Source organism: Mirounga leonina, unplaced genomic scaffold, assembly GCF_011800145.1.
Source record: "Mirounga leonina isolate KUSES-001 unplaced genomic scaffold, KU_Mleo_1.0 Mir_366, whole genome shotgun sequence".
NCBI classification, from domain to species: domain Eukaryota; kingdom Metazoa; phylum Chordata; class Mammalia; order Carnivora; family Phocidae; genus Mirounga; species Mirounga leonina.
This window is the reverse complement of record NW_023270709.1, coordinates 7,549,709-7,569,280: the sequence shown is the minus strand read 5'-3', so window position 1 is coordinate 7,569,280 and position 19,572 is coordinate 7,549,709. Positions and strand designations below refer to the sequence as shown.

General features: G+C 42.3%; 2 protein-coding genes across 15 annotated transcripts in view; one reads left to right on the top strand and one right to left on the bottom strand.

Moving 5' to 3' along the window:
• FARS2 (phenylalanyl-tRNA synthetase 2, mitochondrial) overlaps window positions 1-7,295 on the bottom strand; it is a 616,343-nt gene extending 609,048 nt beyond the window's left edge. For 2 of the 8 annotated variants that reach the window (XM_035030771.1, XM_035030775.1), the window contains exon 1: window positions 2,248-2,977. In XM_035030771.1, coding sequence (XP_034886662.1) covers window positions 2,248-2,398 — 151 coding nt within the window. In that variant the 5' untranslated portion in view covers window positions 2,399-2,977. Of the gene's footprint in view, window positions 1-2,247; window positions 2,981-4,387; window positions 5,024-7,139 lie in introns of those variants that run through there. The other 6 variants (XM_035030777.1, XM_035030779.1, XM_035030778.1 and 3 more) reach the window with 6 other exon arrangements.
• Window positions 7,296-7,577: 282 nt separating this feature from the next.
• LYRM4 (LYR motif containing 4) overlaps window positions 7,578-19,572 on the top strand; it is a 277,622-nt gene continuing 265,627 nt past the window's right edge. Inside the window, exon 1 of one of the 7 annotated variants that reach the window (XM_035030783.1) lies at window positions 7,578-8,169. In XM_035030783.1, coding sequence (XP_034886674.1) covers window positions 8,084-8,169 — 86 coding nt within the window. In that variant the 5' untranslated portion in view covers window positions 7,578-8,083. The remainder of the gene's footprint in view (window positions 8,170-19,572) is intronic. The other 6 variants (XM_035030784.1, XM_035030788.1, XM_035030787.1 and 3 more) reach the window with 6 other exon arrangements.

The following is a 19,572-nucleotide window of genomic DNA, read 5'->3' as shown; positions in this document are numbered from 1 at the left end:
ACAGTTTACCCAGAGGCTTTAAAAAGTAGGGAGTATAGGCGATTCTTGGAAGACCAGGGCTCTACAAATGAAAGCAGTCCCGTAACTACCATCACAACCAGATCTCAGAAGGCTGGAGGGGCTCTCACTGCACCTAGAAGCCAAGGTGTGAATGGGATTTCTAACAGAGCTTCAGGTCATCAAAGCTTGGGCACATGCACTTATTTCAAAGTACTCAAAGACTTGAAATAGGTAACAATGTCCATACATGGAAATGTCAAGGAGGGAGAGTATGCCTCATAAGCTTTGTTCTATTTCATGATTTCTCCATTTTCACTCTTCCCTGCAGTCCAGAATTCCAGAAATCGTTATAAAGATATTTCTCCCAATAAACCAATCCTTATTAAATGAAGCTAACTCTGTATCACTGTCTGCCAATATTACTGCAATCCATTTCACACAAGCCAGGCTTTTATACTCTTAACTATTATTAGTTAACTCAAGCTCACAATTACAAAATACACAGGACACAGGTTTGCCAAGCTGAATTGCTTTAGTTGTGCTCAGCAAATAAATTTTTAAATTAGAAAGCTATGAAATATTAAATCATATAAAAGTATTCACTATAATGGCAAAGAAATCATGAGTTCTGTTTAGCTTCTACTGTTAATAACATTCTCCAGCGTAATACTGCAATTGACTGTATGTATATGTTCCCCCAAAATTCATATTAAAATCCTAAGTTAAAAACCAAGGTGATAGTATAAGGAGGTAGGGCCTTTGGGTGATTAGGTCATGAGGATTCCTAAGGAATGGAATCAGTGCCCTTATAATAGAAGCCCCAGAGAGATCCCTTGTGCCTTCCATGTGAGAACACAGCAAAAAGGCAGCCATCTGTGAACCAGTAAGCTTTCACCACTGAATTTACCAGCACCTTGGTCTTGAACTTCCCTGCCTCCAGACCTGTTAGAAATAAATTTCTATTGCTTATAAACTACGCAGTTTATAGTATTTTGTTATAGTAGACCAAACACACTAAGACAAGTATCAAAGTTTGTGAGATAATAGAAAATATATATATTGGTCTCTGCCCCCAGTTTCTGTCCCCTAAAACCCTTATAATTTTCCAAATGGTAGGAATACTAAAAGCATCTCTTGTTCTAAAATGTGGTCTTTGACCCCAGCCCTGACACAGGGATCCTAAAACCTTTGAAAATTCCTAAGTGATAAGGGCACTAGGAGCAACATTTGTTCTAAACAAGTGACTCTGGCTCCTGTAAGGGTCCTGAAGGGAGCTGGTCACCAGAAAGACTAAGCCATGATTAGGCACTTGGGATTTTTGGCCCTATCCCCCCATCCCCACTTCTCTAGAGAACAGAGGGGCTGGAAATGTTGCTACTAATTGATCATGCCTACATGAGGAACCTTCCAAAAAATCTCAATAGTATGGGGTTTGCAAAGCTTCCAGGTGGGGGTGAACACATCCACACAGGAAGGGTGATGCACCCGAACTCCATAGGGATAGAAGGTCCTGCACTCAAGGCCCTCCCAGACTTCACCCTAGGTATTTCTTCACCTGGCTGTTCATCTGTATTCTTTATCATAGCCTTTAATAAACTGGTATGTGTGTTTCCTTGAGCTTTGTGAGCCTCTCCAGTAAATTACTCAAACCTAAGGAGGGGTCATAGAAACCTCCAATTTGCAGCCTAATCGGACAGGTGTGGGTAAACTGGGGACCTACTAGTTGCAATTGGCATGTGAAGTAGGAGAGGAGGGGGGTCAGTCTTGCAGGAATATGGAATCTGAGGCTACCTTCAGGTAGTGTCAGAATTGAGCTGAACTGTAGGACACTCAGTTGGTGTTGCAGAGAACTGCTCTGGTGTCAGCAAAAACCCCCAAACATCTGGTGACCATAGGTGAAATGTTCTGTTTGCGTAGTTAAGGAGATACACAGGAAAGAAACACACAGCAGGAAAGAACTGTGGGATTTTCCTTTACAAAGATATATCGTCCTGGGGCACATGGGTGGCTCAGTCTGTTAAGGTCTGCCTTCGGCTCAGGTCATGATCCTTCAGTCCTGGGATCAAGCCCCACGTTGGGCTCCCTGCTCAGTGAAGCCTGCTTCTCCCTCTCCCTCTGCTGCTCCCCCTGCTTGTGTTCTCTCTCTCTCAAATAAATAAAATCTTAAAAAAAAAAAAAGATATATTGTTCTTCCAAGATAACAGTCAACATCACAGGACTCAGTACTGTATATCAGGAGACACTGACCTGGTGTTTCATCAGGGATCAGCAAAACATAGGCTGTTTTCTTCTTCTCAACAGAGTCAACAGTGCAGATCCTAAGTGTTTTCTGTAAACGACCAACTAATCTGGACAAACAAGAGATGGCAGTTACTACTCCCCACTCAAAGAAGTCCATCAGAGCTTCAAATTTGTCTTTATAAGAATTACTGACATGAAATGTTTGTAAACTGCCTGGAAATGCTCCTGGAAGAGAAAATACACTTTGAATAAATAATAGCTGTCATTACCATCACATATAGCTGGTTGATTAACAAATCATTCGAAAACATACAAACAAGAAAACATCATTCCTTCAAGTTATCCCTCATAACTAGCAGGAAAAAGAATGAAGGTGATCTGTAGCAGAATACTGCCATAAATGACACTGGAAAATAATTCCCACGTTGGTGGTGGCTTGTATTAGGAAAAGATGGTTTCTTTCCTCTAGAAGGCAAAGAATTTGTTAAAAAAAAAAAATTCTCTAGAAGTGACATTTGATACACTTCACCACACAAAATCGATTGTCAGTTTTACCTATGCTGCCCACAAGCAGGGAAACCCTGAGCCTCCAATCAATGAAGTTAGACTGTCTAGCTGCTTTCTAACTTTCAGAGAACAGATTTTCTTAGGTATATTTGAAAAGAGCTTCTTCTACAGAAAGGTGAGTCTCAGAAATCCCTCATGAGGTAATGTCTGTGGCACACTTGAACAGACAACCTAAAAAAGGTATTCGATTTAAGTCTTTTCTAAGACATGGTAAAAGAAAAAAAAATGTAACTTTATCTTAAAAGACTAAAAAGCTAGTATAAAAATCAACATTTGAGATTTTCTGAATATTTGTTAGGAGCTAACCAGTTAACTTTTACAAATAAGTGAATATCCAACTAAATTAAAATTCAAATATGTCTGAAATTTACCCATATTATCCAAGAAAAATTAATACATTTCCAACTCCTAAAGCTTCCACTGTAGACCGTCTGTGAGACAGTGTAGCATCATGGCTAGACAGATCACATCTTGGACCAATGCCCACCCTCCCCGCTTCCTAGCTGCTTAACTGCAGGTCAATAATCTAACCTCTCAGCTTCCCTGTCCTGAAATGCAGTTAACAGCTTTCCTTCCCAGTGGGTCTCCAGTGGGTCTCCAAAGGATTAACTGAGATCCTACAAGGACTCAGCTGGTATCCACCCTGATGGCCTTTCCAGCTGCATCTCCTGCACTCACCTTCAAGCATTCTCCTACTCCCTCCCTCAAAAGGCCCTCCCTCAGTGTTCCATAGGCGGTGATCACCTTTCCCTAAACCTCACTCACTCTCTCCTTTACCCTTTCTAAGGGTAAACCTTCATCCTGCAGTAACCATCTTACTACCGCACCCACACATCCAAATACTGTAATTCCTTTCAAGGCCCAGCTCAAACCTAAATTCTCTCAAGTCCAACATGAACACTACCTCCTCCAAAAAGCCCCCTAATTCCCACAGGTCAATGTTTCTCTACCAGGCTGCAACCAATCTCCTGGGTAATTTAAAAAAAAAAAAATTTTTTTTCCTAAAGCCTGGGCATCAGCCTTGTTCACTTTGTCCATCTGAGGTGTGGCCCAGGCACCACCCATGGAAGTGACTGCTCATGCTGAGACCCCACAGCGCTTCCCCAGTACTTCCCCTGCAGCACTTTGTACTACCTTAATTATATACAGATTGTATTTAAACTGTAAACTTTTGGAAAAAGGGACCAGTATTTGATTTATAGCCCTCAAATATCCACAAGAACAGTGGCTTGAACTACCAGGCTGATCAACTATCCCTTGTTAAATGCAGAGGTAAACAGAATTTCAGTACTCCTAGAATACAGGATCAAAAATATGGTTTAAAACAAAAGCCAACCAACACCTGAAAAACCAACCTATATTTCAATAGTTCAGATGTTAAGTTCTACTTGGGTGAACTAGCCAACGTCAAAAAAATAATTTATCCACAAAACAGATGAAACATCATCGTAATAAATCAGGTACGGGCTAATCATGTCTGGTTTCACAGACGGTCCCTCCCATCCCCTCTCCCAGAGTTTCCTGAATGGGTCATGGTCCCTCATGCCTCCTGCTTTGAATATACACTACAAGCTCTTACCACATTCTTTATCTGGCTGTTACTAGCTCATTGTGTAAACACCTTCTATGATGGAAAGTCTTTCCTTAGGTCAAAGTCCTAGTCGAATGGCCCTCTTCTGTACTCCCCAGACACTTGGTAATATTACCCCATCATAGCACCTGTCAAAACAAATTAATACTTTGCTTATCTAGTTCCCTGTCCATTTCTGGGGAGAAAGATTCTCTTCATGGTAACTCCATCATCTTGGATAATATATGGCACTTAGGAAGTGTTCAATAAATGCTGAATAAATGAATGAAGGAGTCTGTTCATACTCAGTTCAAATTCAGTCTGTTCATCTATAAAAAGGAATAGATATCCAAGGTCTCTTCCAGCTTCATATTCTATTAGAATGAAGGATCAATAAAAACAAATGACAATTACATAAAGATTTAGATCCATGTTTGGAGTGGAATAATTTCTAAATCATAATGTCACAAGTTGCTCATTTATACAAGATTTTCTTTACACATCATTTTAATATTTAAGCCTAAGACAGTATACTTCTGTCCTATTACTTATTATGTTTGGAGAAATTTCTCTTCAAAAAGCATTAAGTGCTCATTAGCAATCCAGCAATCCTAATTTTAATACAAGGTTTTACATAGGTAAAGAACTATTTCTTAACTATGGATAGGTGAATACTAAGGCAATTTTTACATTTTGAGGCCAAGATGGTAGTAGGTGGGTACCGCTGGCTTATAGTCAGCTCAGAATAGATGCATATTAAAGGACATATAAGTAAGTAAGTAATCCTCAGGTACTGGCCCAATTCTAGTTTCAATCTCAGATAGAGCTATTATTGAAAACATTCATCTCTGCAATAAAGATGTACAAAAATAGAGATTTAGCTTTGGGATGTAGTTTTTTTTTTTTTATTAGTTGTTCAAGGCAATGATATCCAAGATTATGGTATATTATTTTAAATACAATAAAAGTATTTTTGTGAGGACTTATCTTAGCATCTACTGGGATGCTATCACTTTCCTAATCTCAACTATTCTTTGTACTAACAGATGACTAGGCTACCCAAACAAACCAAACTTTATATATTTATTTGAAAAGCTTTATTTGATTATAACAAAGTTAAGGTCATTTAGATACATTAATTATATACGTTAATGATTAAATTGCCCGATAATTAGACATAAACAATTGTATACAGTAATAATTACTCCAACTTCATTTTGTAGATGATAGCAAAATATAATAATGCAAGTCCTACTATTTTTATTTTTTTTAAGTTTATTTATCTAAGTAATCTCTACAGCCAACCTGAGATCTAGAATTCACCAACCTGAGATCAAGAGTTGCATGCTCTATGACTGAGCCAGCCAGGCACCCCACTTTTTAAACAAGCCAATGTAACTTTCATGTTTTTTTCTTTTACCTTGATAGCTTTCTTTATTTTTAACTTGCATGAATACTGTAGTTTTCCCAGGTGCCGCATTTTATATCATTAGCACTCATAAAATATTAAGAGAAAATGGCTCTAAATCTTACTCTGTAATAATGTGCAATTCCCTTGGTCTTGAACCTTTAATGCCAAGGAAAACTCAAAATATTAAAATCTCTTTCAATAATCCTGAGTAAGACTTGCCCAATGACCTGATCAACCTGCAAGAGTGACAGAAGTTCAGATACCCTGTAGAAAACTATTTTGATGCTCATAGATGTGGGAGAGCTTAAAAAAAAAAAAAAAAAAAGATTTAAAAATCTTTTTAAAAGATTTTAATGAAAGTATGTTCTCTTGGGGGGCCTGGGTGGCTCAGTGGGTTAAGCGTCTGCCTTCAGCTCAGGTATGATCTCCGGACCCTGGGTTCCAGCCGGGAGTGGGGCTCTCCGCTCAGCAGCGAGTCTGCTTCTTTCTCCCTCTGTGATCTCGCTCGCTCTCGCTTTCTCCAAATAAATAAATAAAATCTTACTTAAAAAAAAAAAAGTTCTCTCCCATGCGTTTTTTTAAAATGCTATTGCATTATAACGAGTAGTATTAACAATATATCTGGGTGCAAGGACACCACGTTGCAAGTACACTAAAGTGCAGCAAGATCAGAAAAGTGTTTCCTGCCTCTAAAGTTCCAGAAAATACGAGATTTTGATATAAAGCAAGTGCCACTTTAAAACCAGGTAAACTTAAAGATATGAAATACAACCACAACTCAGTGGTTGAAGAAAAACGGATGTTGAGGCAAACTAGTTTTTCACGTCTAAAGTTACTCCTAGCTCTGTTTTGAGCAAGGAAACTGTGGCTCTTCCTAAAGTTGACTATAGACAGAAAAAGTCCCAAAACAAGACAGATGCTTTGCAAACACAGTAAGGAGAACTAGCTCAGGCTTCTCTACGCCCAGTCCTACGCTCAGGGACCACAACGACCAACTTTATTCACCACCGTAACAAGGTGATCCCGAAAAGCTGACGTCTTCAGAGAAAGACCAAAAGAGAAAACTTAGCCATGAAGATCTTCAAGAGAAAACTTGCTTAACTTCTTGCTTTGCGTCTGAAATAGCCCAACAGAGTCCTTAAATCCCTGAGGTTTTCCCAATTAATTACCCACGCCACCCCACCTTTTGTATACATTAGATGACAAGACTCTGGGTCTGAATACTCAAAGTAAAACCTCGAGAGCTCAAAGAACACCCGAAAGAGGGGCAATCCCGTGGCCAAGTAACTCCCCACCACCAGCACGGACCGCCCACGTCGCACCCCACGCTGCAGCGAGGCCGGCACTTACCCACCGCTCGCCCAGGAGACCCAAACCCGGGTGTTTCAAATCTGAGGCGCGGCACGCTGCCTACTCTCCTGGGAAGGCTCTTACCTGCCGCACCCCCTACCTTAAAGATACCCCCACAGCACGCCGGGCGCTGCCATTTTGACAAGAAAGGGGTCCTTGCTCCCGAGGCCCTTAGCCGGTCGCCCCGGGCGGAGCCAGAGCACCAGGGAGTCCCTCACCCATCGCCTCTGCGCCCCCCGCGTCCCGTCCCCGCGCTCAGAAAGCGCCCTGCACTGGGGGCCCACAGACAGAGCGCGGTAAAGTAAAGGCCCCCTGGAAACCCGGCTCGGCCTCTCAGGCAGCGCGGAGGGCGGCCCTGGCGCAAGGGGCGGGTCATCTGCGGCCGGGGGCGGAGCGTCGACCGGCGGCGCGCTCGGTAACCCTGGCAACGCGGCCTCGGGCCTCGCGGAGGTGCGACTAGGCGCTGCGGCGTAACGCTACATGTTCCCGCCTCGGGCCGTTCGCGAAGGCGCTCCTAGACGGGCTGCGCGCACGCAGTGCTTCAGCCTCCGGCCGGCGTCCCTCCACAGGCTCAGCCCTTGCCCTGCGGCCGTTCCCCCTCCCGCCTCAGCCCGCTGGTAGGGCTGCTGTACGCCGAAGCCTCGAGGCGCCGGAGCCTCGAGGCGCCGGCGGAGGACGGGAACGCCTTCGTGTCGGCGCCTCCCCCTTAAGCTGTCCGGAGCCCGCCTGCGCCCGCCTCCGAAGCGGCGCGCGACGCCCAGCGCCCGCAGGCGCGGGCCGGTCCTCACCCAGGCGTAGGCCCGGCCGGCTAGCAAGACCGAGCCCCACGGCATTTTATTTTATTTCGTTCGTGGTTTTGCATAGACTGAAGTTTCGTGGGGTAGGTTAAACTCGGGACCTTCTCGAAGAGGACCCATTTATTATTATTTTTTTTTCCTTCCAAAATGGCAGCCTCCAGCCGCGCACAAGTGTTAGATCTGTACCGGGCGATGCTGAGAGAGAGCAAGCATTTCAGCGCCTACAATTACAGGTGACCCGGCGGGCGGCGGGGGCCGGGAGGTCCGGGGTGCGGGGAGCTCCTGTCCCGCGCCGGCGACTTCGGGACGGGAATGCACAGGCTCCGCCGCGGAAAAGCGTACCCCTGTCGACCAGCGTGGCCCTCTGAAACCTCGGGGGGAAAGCAAGGGTGGGCTTGCCCTTCGTTGTATCGGAGAAGAGGTTCAGGTCCTGTGATGTTTTCCCCCAAGTCGAATAGCGTGGTTCTCTGGGAGCGTGGTTCCTGGTGTGTTTCTGCCATGAGAAGAGTGGATGTGGAAGCTGCAGGTGCTCAAGCTAGGACCCATTAGTCGCATACCTAGAACTTCCCCTAGGATTGCAAGAGTCGATAGTGGAAGTGAGCAGCCAGTAACACATGTCTGAAAGCTGAAGCTTCGCTCTAGCCTCTCTAATATCCTGGGTGCCTTAACTGGCTTTTTTGGTTGCAAGGATCAAATCTTTTCTACTTAGGGCACTGGCTTTGAGGAGGGCGTGAGGCGAGGACAGGGTTTGTAAGAAGGAGATTCAAGGAGCTGTAAAGGAAAAAAACTCACAAACTTCGGGGATACCAAACGTTTATCTTGGCCTCGTTAGATGGGGATACAGCTTAAAGCATCTTTGCAGCAGGAGAATGAGAGTCTAAACTTAAATCCCTCAGTGTAGCACACAACTTTCTCCATGCCCCTTTCTCATATTTGCTCCTGAGTCCCTTAATCATTTCATATATCTTTCGTCTACCTCACAGCCTCTGCTTTCTTTTTTGCTTCCTTTTAACTTCTGACCCATCGTTACTGTATGTATCTTAATGATTTTCTCTCTGCATCCTTCCAGATTTGGTGTTTCTTACTAACTACCTGATCATCTCAGAGTTCGAGCCATATTTATGCCAGGTCTCACTTTGGGTGACTGGCCAGCCTAAGAGTGTCCTAGGAGAGAGTCTGGTCAGATAGGCGCCACCCTCCCAGTGGGTATATGAGTTGGCAGGCCCTGTGATAAGTAGACCCATTACAACATTGGTTATGGGACAGAATACCAAACCTCTCAAGCAGTGACTATCTAATTTTTAGATACCTGCATAGAAAAGTTATTCATCCTTTAAATTTGAGAACAACATCTGGGTCCTACCAGTGAGACCAGTCAGATGGTTTAAAGAACCATTTCATGGGAGAGCATGATTTTACTTAATGACTTTGGAAGGTAAAGTTTGTAAACATTAGGGATACTGGTGGAATTTTAACAAAAAATTAGCAAAGTACTTAGCACCAAGAACTTCACCAAGTCTGTTGAAGAAAGCTACAAAATATGCAAGTGAATAAGTGGAAACCAGTTATTTGCAGTCTGGAAGAAGGTATTTTGTCATTTATATTTACTGAGAATGAGCAAGAACTGGGAATCAGCACACAGGTCATACACTGCAGGGAGGGATAGGGTAGATATGAAAGCACATCATGGAAAAGTCAAGGAGGAGTCCTCAGAGAGTATGTCATCTTCAACAAGTCACTCAACTTTAGTAGTTCAATTTTCTTTCTTACAAAATTAGCTTGTTGGACCAGGTAATCTCTGAGGACTCTTACATTACTAAAAATCCATTTGGAAATGATTTATGAGCCAGGTGCTGAAATCCACATTTGAGGCAAAATTTTTATCAAGTGAATAAATGCCAAGTCAACAGGGGTAAACTGCAGAAAAACCATTCAAATTGTACCTGGTGAGCAGAAAATTGGAAATGAGTTTCTGCATGAGCCACTGTAAAGTAATATACACTTAGAAAATAATTGTTCAAATTATACTTCGAGTAATGCTTTTGAACTAAATTTATTATACATGTGTAAACGTATTAACTATAGGAATCTAGTAATCATTTTACACTTTCTTGAAATCATGGACCTAAAACCTGAGATTCCCACTAGTATGATCTCTAAGATAATAAACTTGTTAAAAAATAATTTCCTTCTGTATTAAGGCTATGTCTTGTGAATTTCAAAGACAGCCCCTTCCCCCTTGTGAAGTTCTCTGTATTGGGCAATGCCCTTTAAACACTCTTGTCTTGAGTTCATCCTCTTTTGAGATTCAGTTCAATCATGACCTTCTCAGGACAAAGGTTTTCCTAATTCCCCTCATTCACAACCCCAACCTCCATCCAAACCGGTCTTTTCCTAAGTGTCATTTTACTTCAGTGCTTCCAAAAACGTGTCTGAAGACTAATCTGCCCTGTGTGGTACCAAAACCTGGAGATAGAAAGATAAGAGCTTTGGGTTCAGCAAAGCACCTACATCAGTGGCTTTTTTAACCTCTGTGGGACAGTTATAGAAACCATTTTCACAAACTGTGTTGAGTGCTGTGATGGGCGTGCACGGGGGTGGAATCAAGAACACTTCCCAGAAGATGACATTGGGTCAAAGGCGTGAAGCAGCATAGTACACTCCAAGAACAACAAACAGTAGATTATTTAATTGCTGGAGAGTTAAGTGTGATTCAAGGGTGACAGAGGATGAGACTGAGGGTGAAAGAGACCGCATACTAAGGGGCCTAGGCACCATGCTAAGAAACTTGGACTTTATTCTTAGCTGACAGGCAGCCAATAAAGCCATTACATACTAACATAAATAACATTTTTATGAAAAGTAACCATTAAATTAGTGACAAGAGTGCCCTTGTTCGACATTTTTGCAAATCTCTTTAATGTTTGTCTTAATAAAAGAAGGGTAGATTCTTATATTTGTGTCTGCCTACGGCCTGTTGCTATATCACATGTCATTTAGCCTCTGGGAAATTCCACTGTACACCCATAAGAAAATGAGAGTAACGGGCAGATGTCTTCTTGGTATTGTGAAAACAGTTTTCCTGATGGATCCCCTGAAAGGTCTCAGACCCCCCACTGGCCCCAGGCCCACACTTGGGTAACACCGTCGTGTCTAAAAACGAGAAGAGAACAAGCAATGAGAGTAGTATCACAGAAGTCCAGATAGTCCCGTGTTCTGAGAAAGTGGTTATGGTCAGGGGCACTTGCTTTAGCGAGGTCCAATAAATAAAGATGGAAGTGTGGTCCCTGGTGTCGGCAGTACGGAGATCTCTAAGGACCTTTACCAGAGCAGTGTTAGTGAGGTGGTTAAGGCAGAACCTGGATTATGGGCGTTGAGAAGTGAATCAGAAAGAAGTGAACAGCCGCAGTCAGTGTAAACCAACCCGCCACCCCAGGAACTCTGGTTAACGTGATAGGGGAGTTTGGACAACTGCTAGAGCAAGACCCCACAAGAGGTGAGAAGTGCTGTGCCTGAGAGCACAGCTGGTCTTGGGACAGGAGGAGGGACACTTTTTCATCAGTGGGTGAAGGAGGTGAAGATGGGAAAGGATGGGAGGTTGAGGTGATTCATGCCCTGCCTGACAGCCAGTTTCTGGATAAAGTGGAAAATAAGTGGATGTTGAGGAAGCACTGTGCTCTCAGATTTATTATTACATATATCAAACATTATTGTCATTGTAGGTTTACTTGTGTCTGCCATTCATTCCTTGAAAGCAGAAATTCTGTTTTCGATCTGTATCCCTAGTGCTTAGCACAGTAACTATGCAGTATATGTTTATAATTATTTGTTAAAAAGTAAGAGGAGATTGTATTCAGAGGTATTTTTTATCAGCCATTTCTCCTCTTATAGGTTAAAAATAATGTAAAATATGAGAAAAAGCAAAAATAATGCCCAAATGCTTACCAAATTATCAGAATTTCTTCTTTCTTCATTAAATATTTGAGTATTATGCCTCTTGTACACTAAGCATTGCGGTGAGAGCTGCAAATTAAAATGAGCCTTCCATTAATGGTAGACAGTGGTAACTGACCATTGACCTTAAAAAACAAAAGAGCCCATTATTTTACCAGCCAAATGAGTCTATTTGGGAACGGAGGAATTGCAATTCGGGACAGGCAGGCTGTGGCAAACCATAAGCCAGTCTGGAGAACAAAGGAGAAGAAAAAGGAGGAGGTTGGGAGGGGCTGCTTGGAACAAAAGACTCTTGGAGGAAAGTGAAGAGTTCAGGGTGTTGGTGGTTCCTCATTGGCTGAGGTTGTGGCAGTTTCTCCTTGGCTGGTTGGTTGCCGGGCAAGGAGAAAACCTTCTTTCTGCTGGGATAGTAATGTGAACTTCTTCCAGTCCATTAGTGTGGGGTAAGCTAGATGGAAAGTTCATGAGTGACAGGTCCCCCTAGAGGGCTTGCCGACTACATTTCAAATGAGACTTCCCTTTATTAATTTTCATAGTATCATCAGAAGTTTATCAGTAAAGTTCATGGGGCACTTGGGTGGCTCATTCGGTTAAGCGTCTGCCTGCAGCTCAGGTCTTAATCCTGGGGTCCTGGGATGGAGCCCAGCACTGGGCTCCCTGCTCAGCAGGGAGCCTGCTTCTCCCTCTTCCCCTCCACCTCCCCCCGACTCATGCTCTCTCGCTATCTCTCTCGCTCTCTCAAATTAATAAAATCTTAAAAAAAAAAAAATTTATCAGTAAAGTTCAAAGGAGGAAAAGGTGTAAAGGGGAGCTGTCCTCATAAGCACCACCTTAAAAATAGATTATCAATAGGAATGCTTTTGAGTACAAGTAATAGAAAACCTTTACACAGTACATAAGGGGTTTATTCTCACATAGAGACGGTCTAGAGGTGGGTAGCTGGTCAAACTGATTTAGCCACTAGATGATGTCAAGGTGTCTTGAGTGTTCGCTTTCCTCTCATGCTTATGCCTGATGGTTGCAAACAGCTATTGAAGTTCCAAATATATCCTTATTGAAGGCAAGAAGCAGAAAAAACGGGCGCCCCAACCAGGAAAAAGTAAGCTTTTGTCTCATAAGGAAAGGGTAAACTTGGAACCATTCTAGTGGACTTCTGGTTATAGCATTGACCAGAACTCTGTTACATTTTTCTCACTAGCTGGGCATGGGGCTGGAAAATGAGGGTGTAGCGATTCCAGCCTCTGTAGTGGAATGACTGCTGGGCCAGCCACCAGTTAGTGTCTGTGCAACTAGGGACATGTAGACATGGGTGGAGGAGCATTCCAGGCACAGACAATGAGGTGTCGGGGAAGTAAAACACAAGGGGCACCTCGGAGCCAGAAGCACTGGATTGGAGTTCCAGCATAAGCTGACTTTGAGTGCTGATCGAAATAGTCAGCAAGTGATGAAATGGGTCTAAAACAAAGGTGAGGATAGAAAGGATAAACAGTTTGACTAAAGTCTCACAACTGGTAAATGATAGAATGGGAACTAGAATGCCTCCCAGCCCCCAGGGCACTGCTTTTTCCAGGACTCCACCCTCCTCAGTGGAAACCTCCTACAACCCCATGCATCCTCTGACTTGGCCTTCAAAAGTTTGAGAAACATCAATCCAAAGATATTTATTTTCACAATTTATTTTCCAGCTGAAGTAGCTAAACAGGCTCTCCCTAGTTTTGTGACTGGTAAATTACTAACTGTTGGTAATGTCAGGTCTCAGTTACTACCTGCTACACCACTGAATGCAACATGATTGAAGCCTGATTGAAGTCTTAATGAATGGACTAAATAATGGTTCCTATTTAGTAGTCTATTCTCTTTGAACTAGAAACTGAGGACGTGGAACCTTGAGCTCCTGGACACAGCAGGAACCAGGCAGAGGGTTTCCTCCACAAGTTCTGTACTTAGTGTTACAGATCTTTTGACATTGACTACCTGTTTTGCCCCATGTACCACTGATTGATCAAGAATGCCAAGGTGAATAAACTAATTTAATGTGAATAGCATCAACACCAAGCACCTTTCCCTTTCTAAAACAGGACAGCTGCACTAAAGACCTCACTGCCGAATATTCTTTGGCTTTGGAACAAATGAACAAATCCAGTTTTGTCTGTTCCTAACAGTTCTTGAAAGCTCATATATATTATTGCACTAGAGCTTTGGAGTAGGTAGAATACTGGTCCAGCAGCTTTTTGGCATTTTTAACAAGATTATTAGGATTTTCCCCCAGTAAAAAAGTTTTCTGTTTTTTCTTAAGTCTTGAAATGGATGTGTATATTATGAGCAATCAAAGAAACCACAGAATTCTGTAATAAGCAGCCAAAGTAGAGTTTTGCTCACTATAAAATGTTGACAAATCATACCTCTCTGTGAAAATTTTTTTAACTTTTATGTTACAGGCTATGCAAGAACACAGAAAAGGAGGAGAGGAATAAAAGAGAAAAAGGCAACTCTTTAATTTTCTAAGTTCTTCCCAAATTTACTCTTAAATTTGTTCCAAGTATCTACTATTGAACTCATGGAATAGCCTATGGCACTTTATTAGAACTATTGTTACCTGATCCCTTCTTTTTACAAATCCCCACAACAACTAGAGACAGTTCTTTGTACTGAAGAAAAACAGCTTCTTAGACTCTTCAAAGAAGGATTATTCATTACCATTAAATATGCTTGACATTTCAAAAAAATTTTTTTCTTTTATGGTTGCTAAGTTCTGCCATGTTGAGTGATAATGATTTTGAAAAATAAGTAAAATTGTACAATTAACCTCGAAAAGAAAATATTTAACATAGTCAACAGCCTGAATTGTGGGGAAAAATAACATTTTTTACTCTTGACAGTAGAGCAAAGTGTTAAAAAATTATTAGATCTATGTGTCATTGTTGACTTACTGAGTTTAGTTTTTATAAGAGTTTCCAGATTCCATTTCTTCTATTTATACTTCATCTTGGCCCCTAAACATTTAAAAAATTTATAAGAATACATACAATAAGATGAAATAATTGTCATAATTAAAAAATAATAAATGAGAGAATCGGGGCAAAGAGAAAATAGAGAATGTTGTTAAGACAGTAAAGGAGTAAAGCTAGACCACAAAATGCAAAAAGTAAATGAAATCCCGTAAAGTATCTTTAAATTATTCTGTGTTATACCAGGGTAATGCTTTTTTTTTTTTTTTTAACACAAGTATACTTACAAAACATTGTTTGAGAAGTGCTGTAATGAGCATCATAGAAAATTGCCTGCCTCTTAACGACTTGCATCAATAGCCGTATGACTACTTTGTCGTGGGTGAAAGGTACTTCATTTTCTATTTCTTCTCTTCTATGACCCCTTTCCTGACACTGAATCCCATTTCATCAGGTAATGGATTTTTACATATGTCTTAGCATTTATTTTCTCAATTAATTGGTACTTGGCCAATTTAGGAAAATTCTGCAGAAACCAAATTAAGTAATAAAACTAGATCACTGACATGAGCCAAGCTGTGAATTTCTGGATTTGGCAAGAGTCGGCTAAATTAAGATGGGTCCTCCTGGCTTTTGTTTGTGTTAGTAATAGGAATGCCTTGAATAGGGTTCCTTCAGTTGATCTCTACCCTCCCATTTTAAGAAGCAGATTTAGAATTTCCAAAGTTATGACATAGTAATGTATCACTGTGACATCTTGGTTATCTGTATGGCTTCATAGCCACTCATTATTGGAATTGTCTTTTAAAGTATAGCAGTTTTTTTTAACTCAAATATTTTGAGATTTAAACCAAAAAAAATAGCTCACAGCAAAGTCTTTCATGACAAATAAAAGAGAAATGAAAGTTGCAATGACTTGATGCTAGAACTTCTTTTTTTTTTCTTTTATACCTTATTTCTTCCCCTAATATTATCATTCCTGAACTAATTTGCTTTAAATATTGTTTTCAGTATTATGAATGAGAATCGTGAGCAAGGCAGTCTTGACTTAGAAAGATTCCTGGCCTTTGAATCAAGAAAACTTGCTTTGGGGGCACCTAGGGGTTCAGCTGGTAGAACATACCACTCTTTTTTAAAGATTTATTTGTTTGTTTATTTGGGGTGGGGGAAGGGGGAGCAGAGGGAAAGAGAGAATCTCAAGGAGACTCCCCGCTGAGTGTGGAGCCCAACACAGGGCTCGATCCCAGGACCCTGAGATCATGACCTGAGCTGAAATCAAGAGTCAGATGCTCAACCACCTGACCCACCCAGGCACCCCAAAGCATAGTACTCTTGATCTCAGGGTTGTCAGTTCAAGCCCCATGTTAGTTAGGTATGCAGATTTCTTAGAAGAAAAACATGTTTCAAATTTAAGGTCAATGAGCTCTGTTACCCTGGTATAAATCATTTACTCCCCAGTATGTCATCTATAAAATGAGAATGCTAAAGTTGCCAAACTTTCTGGCGGAGTGTTTGGCATACAGCAGGTACTCCAAAGTCACCTCTATATTTCAGCAGATACAAGTAAATTAGCTACTACATAGTTATCTTTCACACTGGCAGTCCAGCTGCCAAATCATTTAAATTTGTAGTAGCCAACAGTGATTTAACCAGCTCAAGTTAAGCTTTTGGAGTCACATTCTGCGCCAGGTATTTGCCAGGTATTTATTCGTATTTACCAGGTATTTATTCGCAGTCCAAAAAACCTTATCACTGGAATACGTAGTTTCAATATGATGAGATTGGCTTGAGCCTTCATTCAGCTAACCTTCTTTGGATACCTGCCATGTGCCAGACCCTTTTCTCCCTGCTAGAGGTACAGAGATAAACAGAACATGACCTTTGCCTAAGGAGCTTTGCAGTTCAGTGCCCACAGTAATACATTCACTGCAAATTTTTTAACAGTGTGGTGTCAGTGTACTGATGGAGAATTGAGCAGCGTGTGGTGGGAGCAGACAGGCAATGCAACATAGCCTGTCCAGAAGGGGAGTGAGGTTTAGAAAGCAATGGTAGCTGGCCCGAGCTGTAAAGATTCAGTAGGGATTCGCTGGTGAAGGAAGGCAGAAGCAGAGGGGACAGATGTAAAAAAAAAAAAAAAATGTAATTGGTGCTGGGCGTGAGGGACTGCCAGCGGTTTGGGCCACTGATGGCAGACAGAGGGCGAAGATGAGAGTAGACAGATCACAGAAGTGGGACCACAGATGACGGAGCCCCATGTGCCCTGCCAGACTGCTGGGACGTGTTGCTAGGCAGCGGGAAGCCATTAGGTATTTTAAGCAGACTACAGGTACGCCTTCAGCTGGACCCCAGACGTGAGGGGGATTGAAGACAGAGGCCAGTTAGGAGGTAACGGCATTAGTTCTCTTTAGTCCTGATGGTAAAGGCCAAACTGGAGCAGTGGTGATGAATGAAGAGAAGAGGCTGGTTTTGAGATACACTGAGAAGTAGAATTAGCTGGTCTTCGTGATTGGTTGAATATGTTGGATTAGAGGGAATGACTCGAACTTCAGTGAGCAGAATATAATTGGAAGGAGGAAGACCGTTCAAAATGAAACATCACATATCAGGGACAATGCCTCGTGGTACAAGGAAGGCATTTACCATGAGTACCTTTGTGTACAGTGATAAAGCTTCAGGAGAGTATCTGGATGTTTCAGACACGATTTTTTTTTCTAAGATTTTATTTATTTATTTGATAGAGCACAGAGGGAGAGGGAGAAGCAAACTCCCCACTGAGCAGGGAGCCCGATGTAGGGCTCAATCCCAGGATGCTGGCACCATGACCTGAGCTGAAGGCAGATCTTAACTGACTGAGCCACCCAGGTGCCCCTCAGACACAATTTTTTTTAAGATTTTTTTATTTATTCATTTGAGAGAGAGAGCATGAGTAAGGGGAAGGTCAGAGGGAGAGGGACAGGCAGACTCCCCACCACATGGGGAGCCTGACGTGGGACTCAATCCCGAACCCCAGGATCATGACCTGAGCCAAAGGCTGATGCTTAACCAACTGAGCCATCCAGGCGCCCCTTCAGACACAATTTTAAAGCATCTCTTTGGCCCTAGATGTTAACTTAATCTGCAACACTATATAAGCTTAGCTCACTTTTGTTTCTCCAATTATGTAGCTTTCATATATTAATTTTATTTATTTGCCAGTTAATATTCATCAGTGTTCAGTTAGTTCATTTTATTTGTTCTCAGGGTAATTGTATTTATCAGATGGCTCATTAGATGTCATTAGTGCATCTATTAGCCTTATATTCTTTTGTTTCTGGGGTAATTTTTGAGTGGATTTAGTACACCCCCTTTCGCCTAGTTTAAAATTACTTACGTGATCAATTCATTACAATTATATATATTATTCTATAGCATATTTATTCAGTTAATGCCCTCATCATTTCTTTCTGTGCATCCACAGTTTGAGAATAAATACAAATATTTTCCCTATACAATTATCCCTCCCTGGCATCTGATCCCTAACAGTGATGTTGTCTTAACCGGAAATCATTTCTATAGGCAGAAGCATCTCATCTAAAATCTCCTTTGCCCTTTACTAAGCAGAATGCTAAATTAATTGAGAAAGTAGTTCCTTGCCGCCACACTGGAGCCAGAACAAGCCCTTGATCCTCTCTTCTGGTCCAGTGGTCTCTTATTCATTCAGCAGTTCTTTATTGAGGATTCACATTGTATTCGAGTTCAGTGTTCTGTTTCTTCCCTTCTCAGACCAAGGATGAAAAGATTCCAGGACTGTGGCAGACCTCTAAACTCATGGAGACAAGAAACAGTAAGCACAGCTTTTAGTGGCAACCTAATGCTTAACCCCAAACTTGAAACTCTAAAGGAAGGCAATCCCGGGAGGTGCTGAGTAAATTAGGGCAGACCCTGCTGGGCAGCCTCCTGGAAGGGATGTTGCTCACAGGCTCTGCCCCTTGCAGGCCCCAGAATCCTGACTAGAACATTCAGTCTCAAAAAAAAAAACCACATCCAGGCTCAGCACCTAGTTTCAGCACCTCTCCTTCCTCATGTCTGAAGGACTGGCTTCCCGTGAGACTCTGATGTACCCAAAGGTCTATTCATTCCCAGGTTCCTGTGCTTGGTTCTTCCTCTTTTCCCTCTTTGTACCTTCCCTTTAATTTTATCACAATCCGTAGTTTCATTTGCCACCTTGATTTGGTGTTTACATCCCAAGTCTGTTTCCAGCTCAAGCACCAGATGCAATAGGCAACTCACACACATCCAGACCTGACCAGCTAAGCTGGGGACTGGGCATTCGTCCAAGATACCTTCCCTTTACCTGGCTTCCTGTTCTTCCACATTCTACCTGGACATCACTCAGGCCCATCCCCTCCTCTTCATCCCTGCAAGCTTAGCTCATCGTTACTCTTCATCTCAGTGGCTGCACCCCTATTCTACTGTTGGTCCCCTCTGTAACCCCTCTAAATGCAGGTAGCTGACTTGCTGAGCAGGGTGCTGGGCACCAGTAGGTGGATGATTTCTTTGAGGAAGGAGTACCATGGTTTATCCAACTGAAGAACCTTATAAGGACCAGAGTCAAGATTTGAACCCAAAACTTTGGCTCTAAGATATGCTTGCTCCCACCCAGCCACCCTACTCCCCCTGTTTAAATGCACCAGAGGCTAGACGTGGCTTTTGGAGTAAAATTCATTCTTAGCTTCACATGCCCCTCTTTGTGTT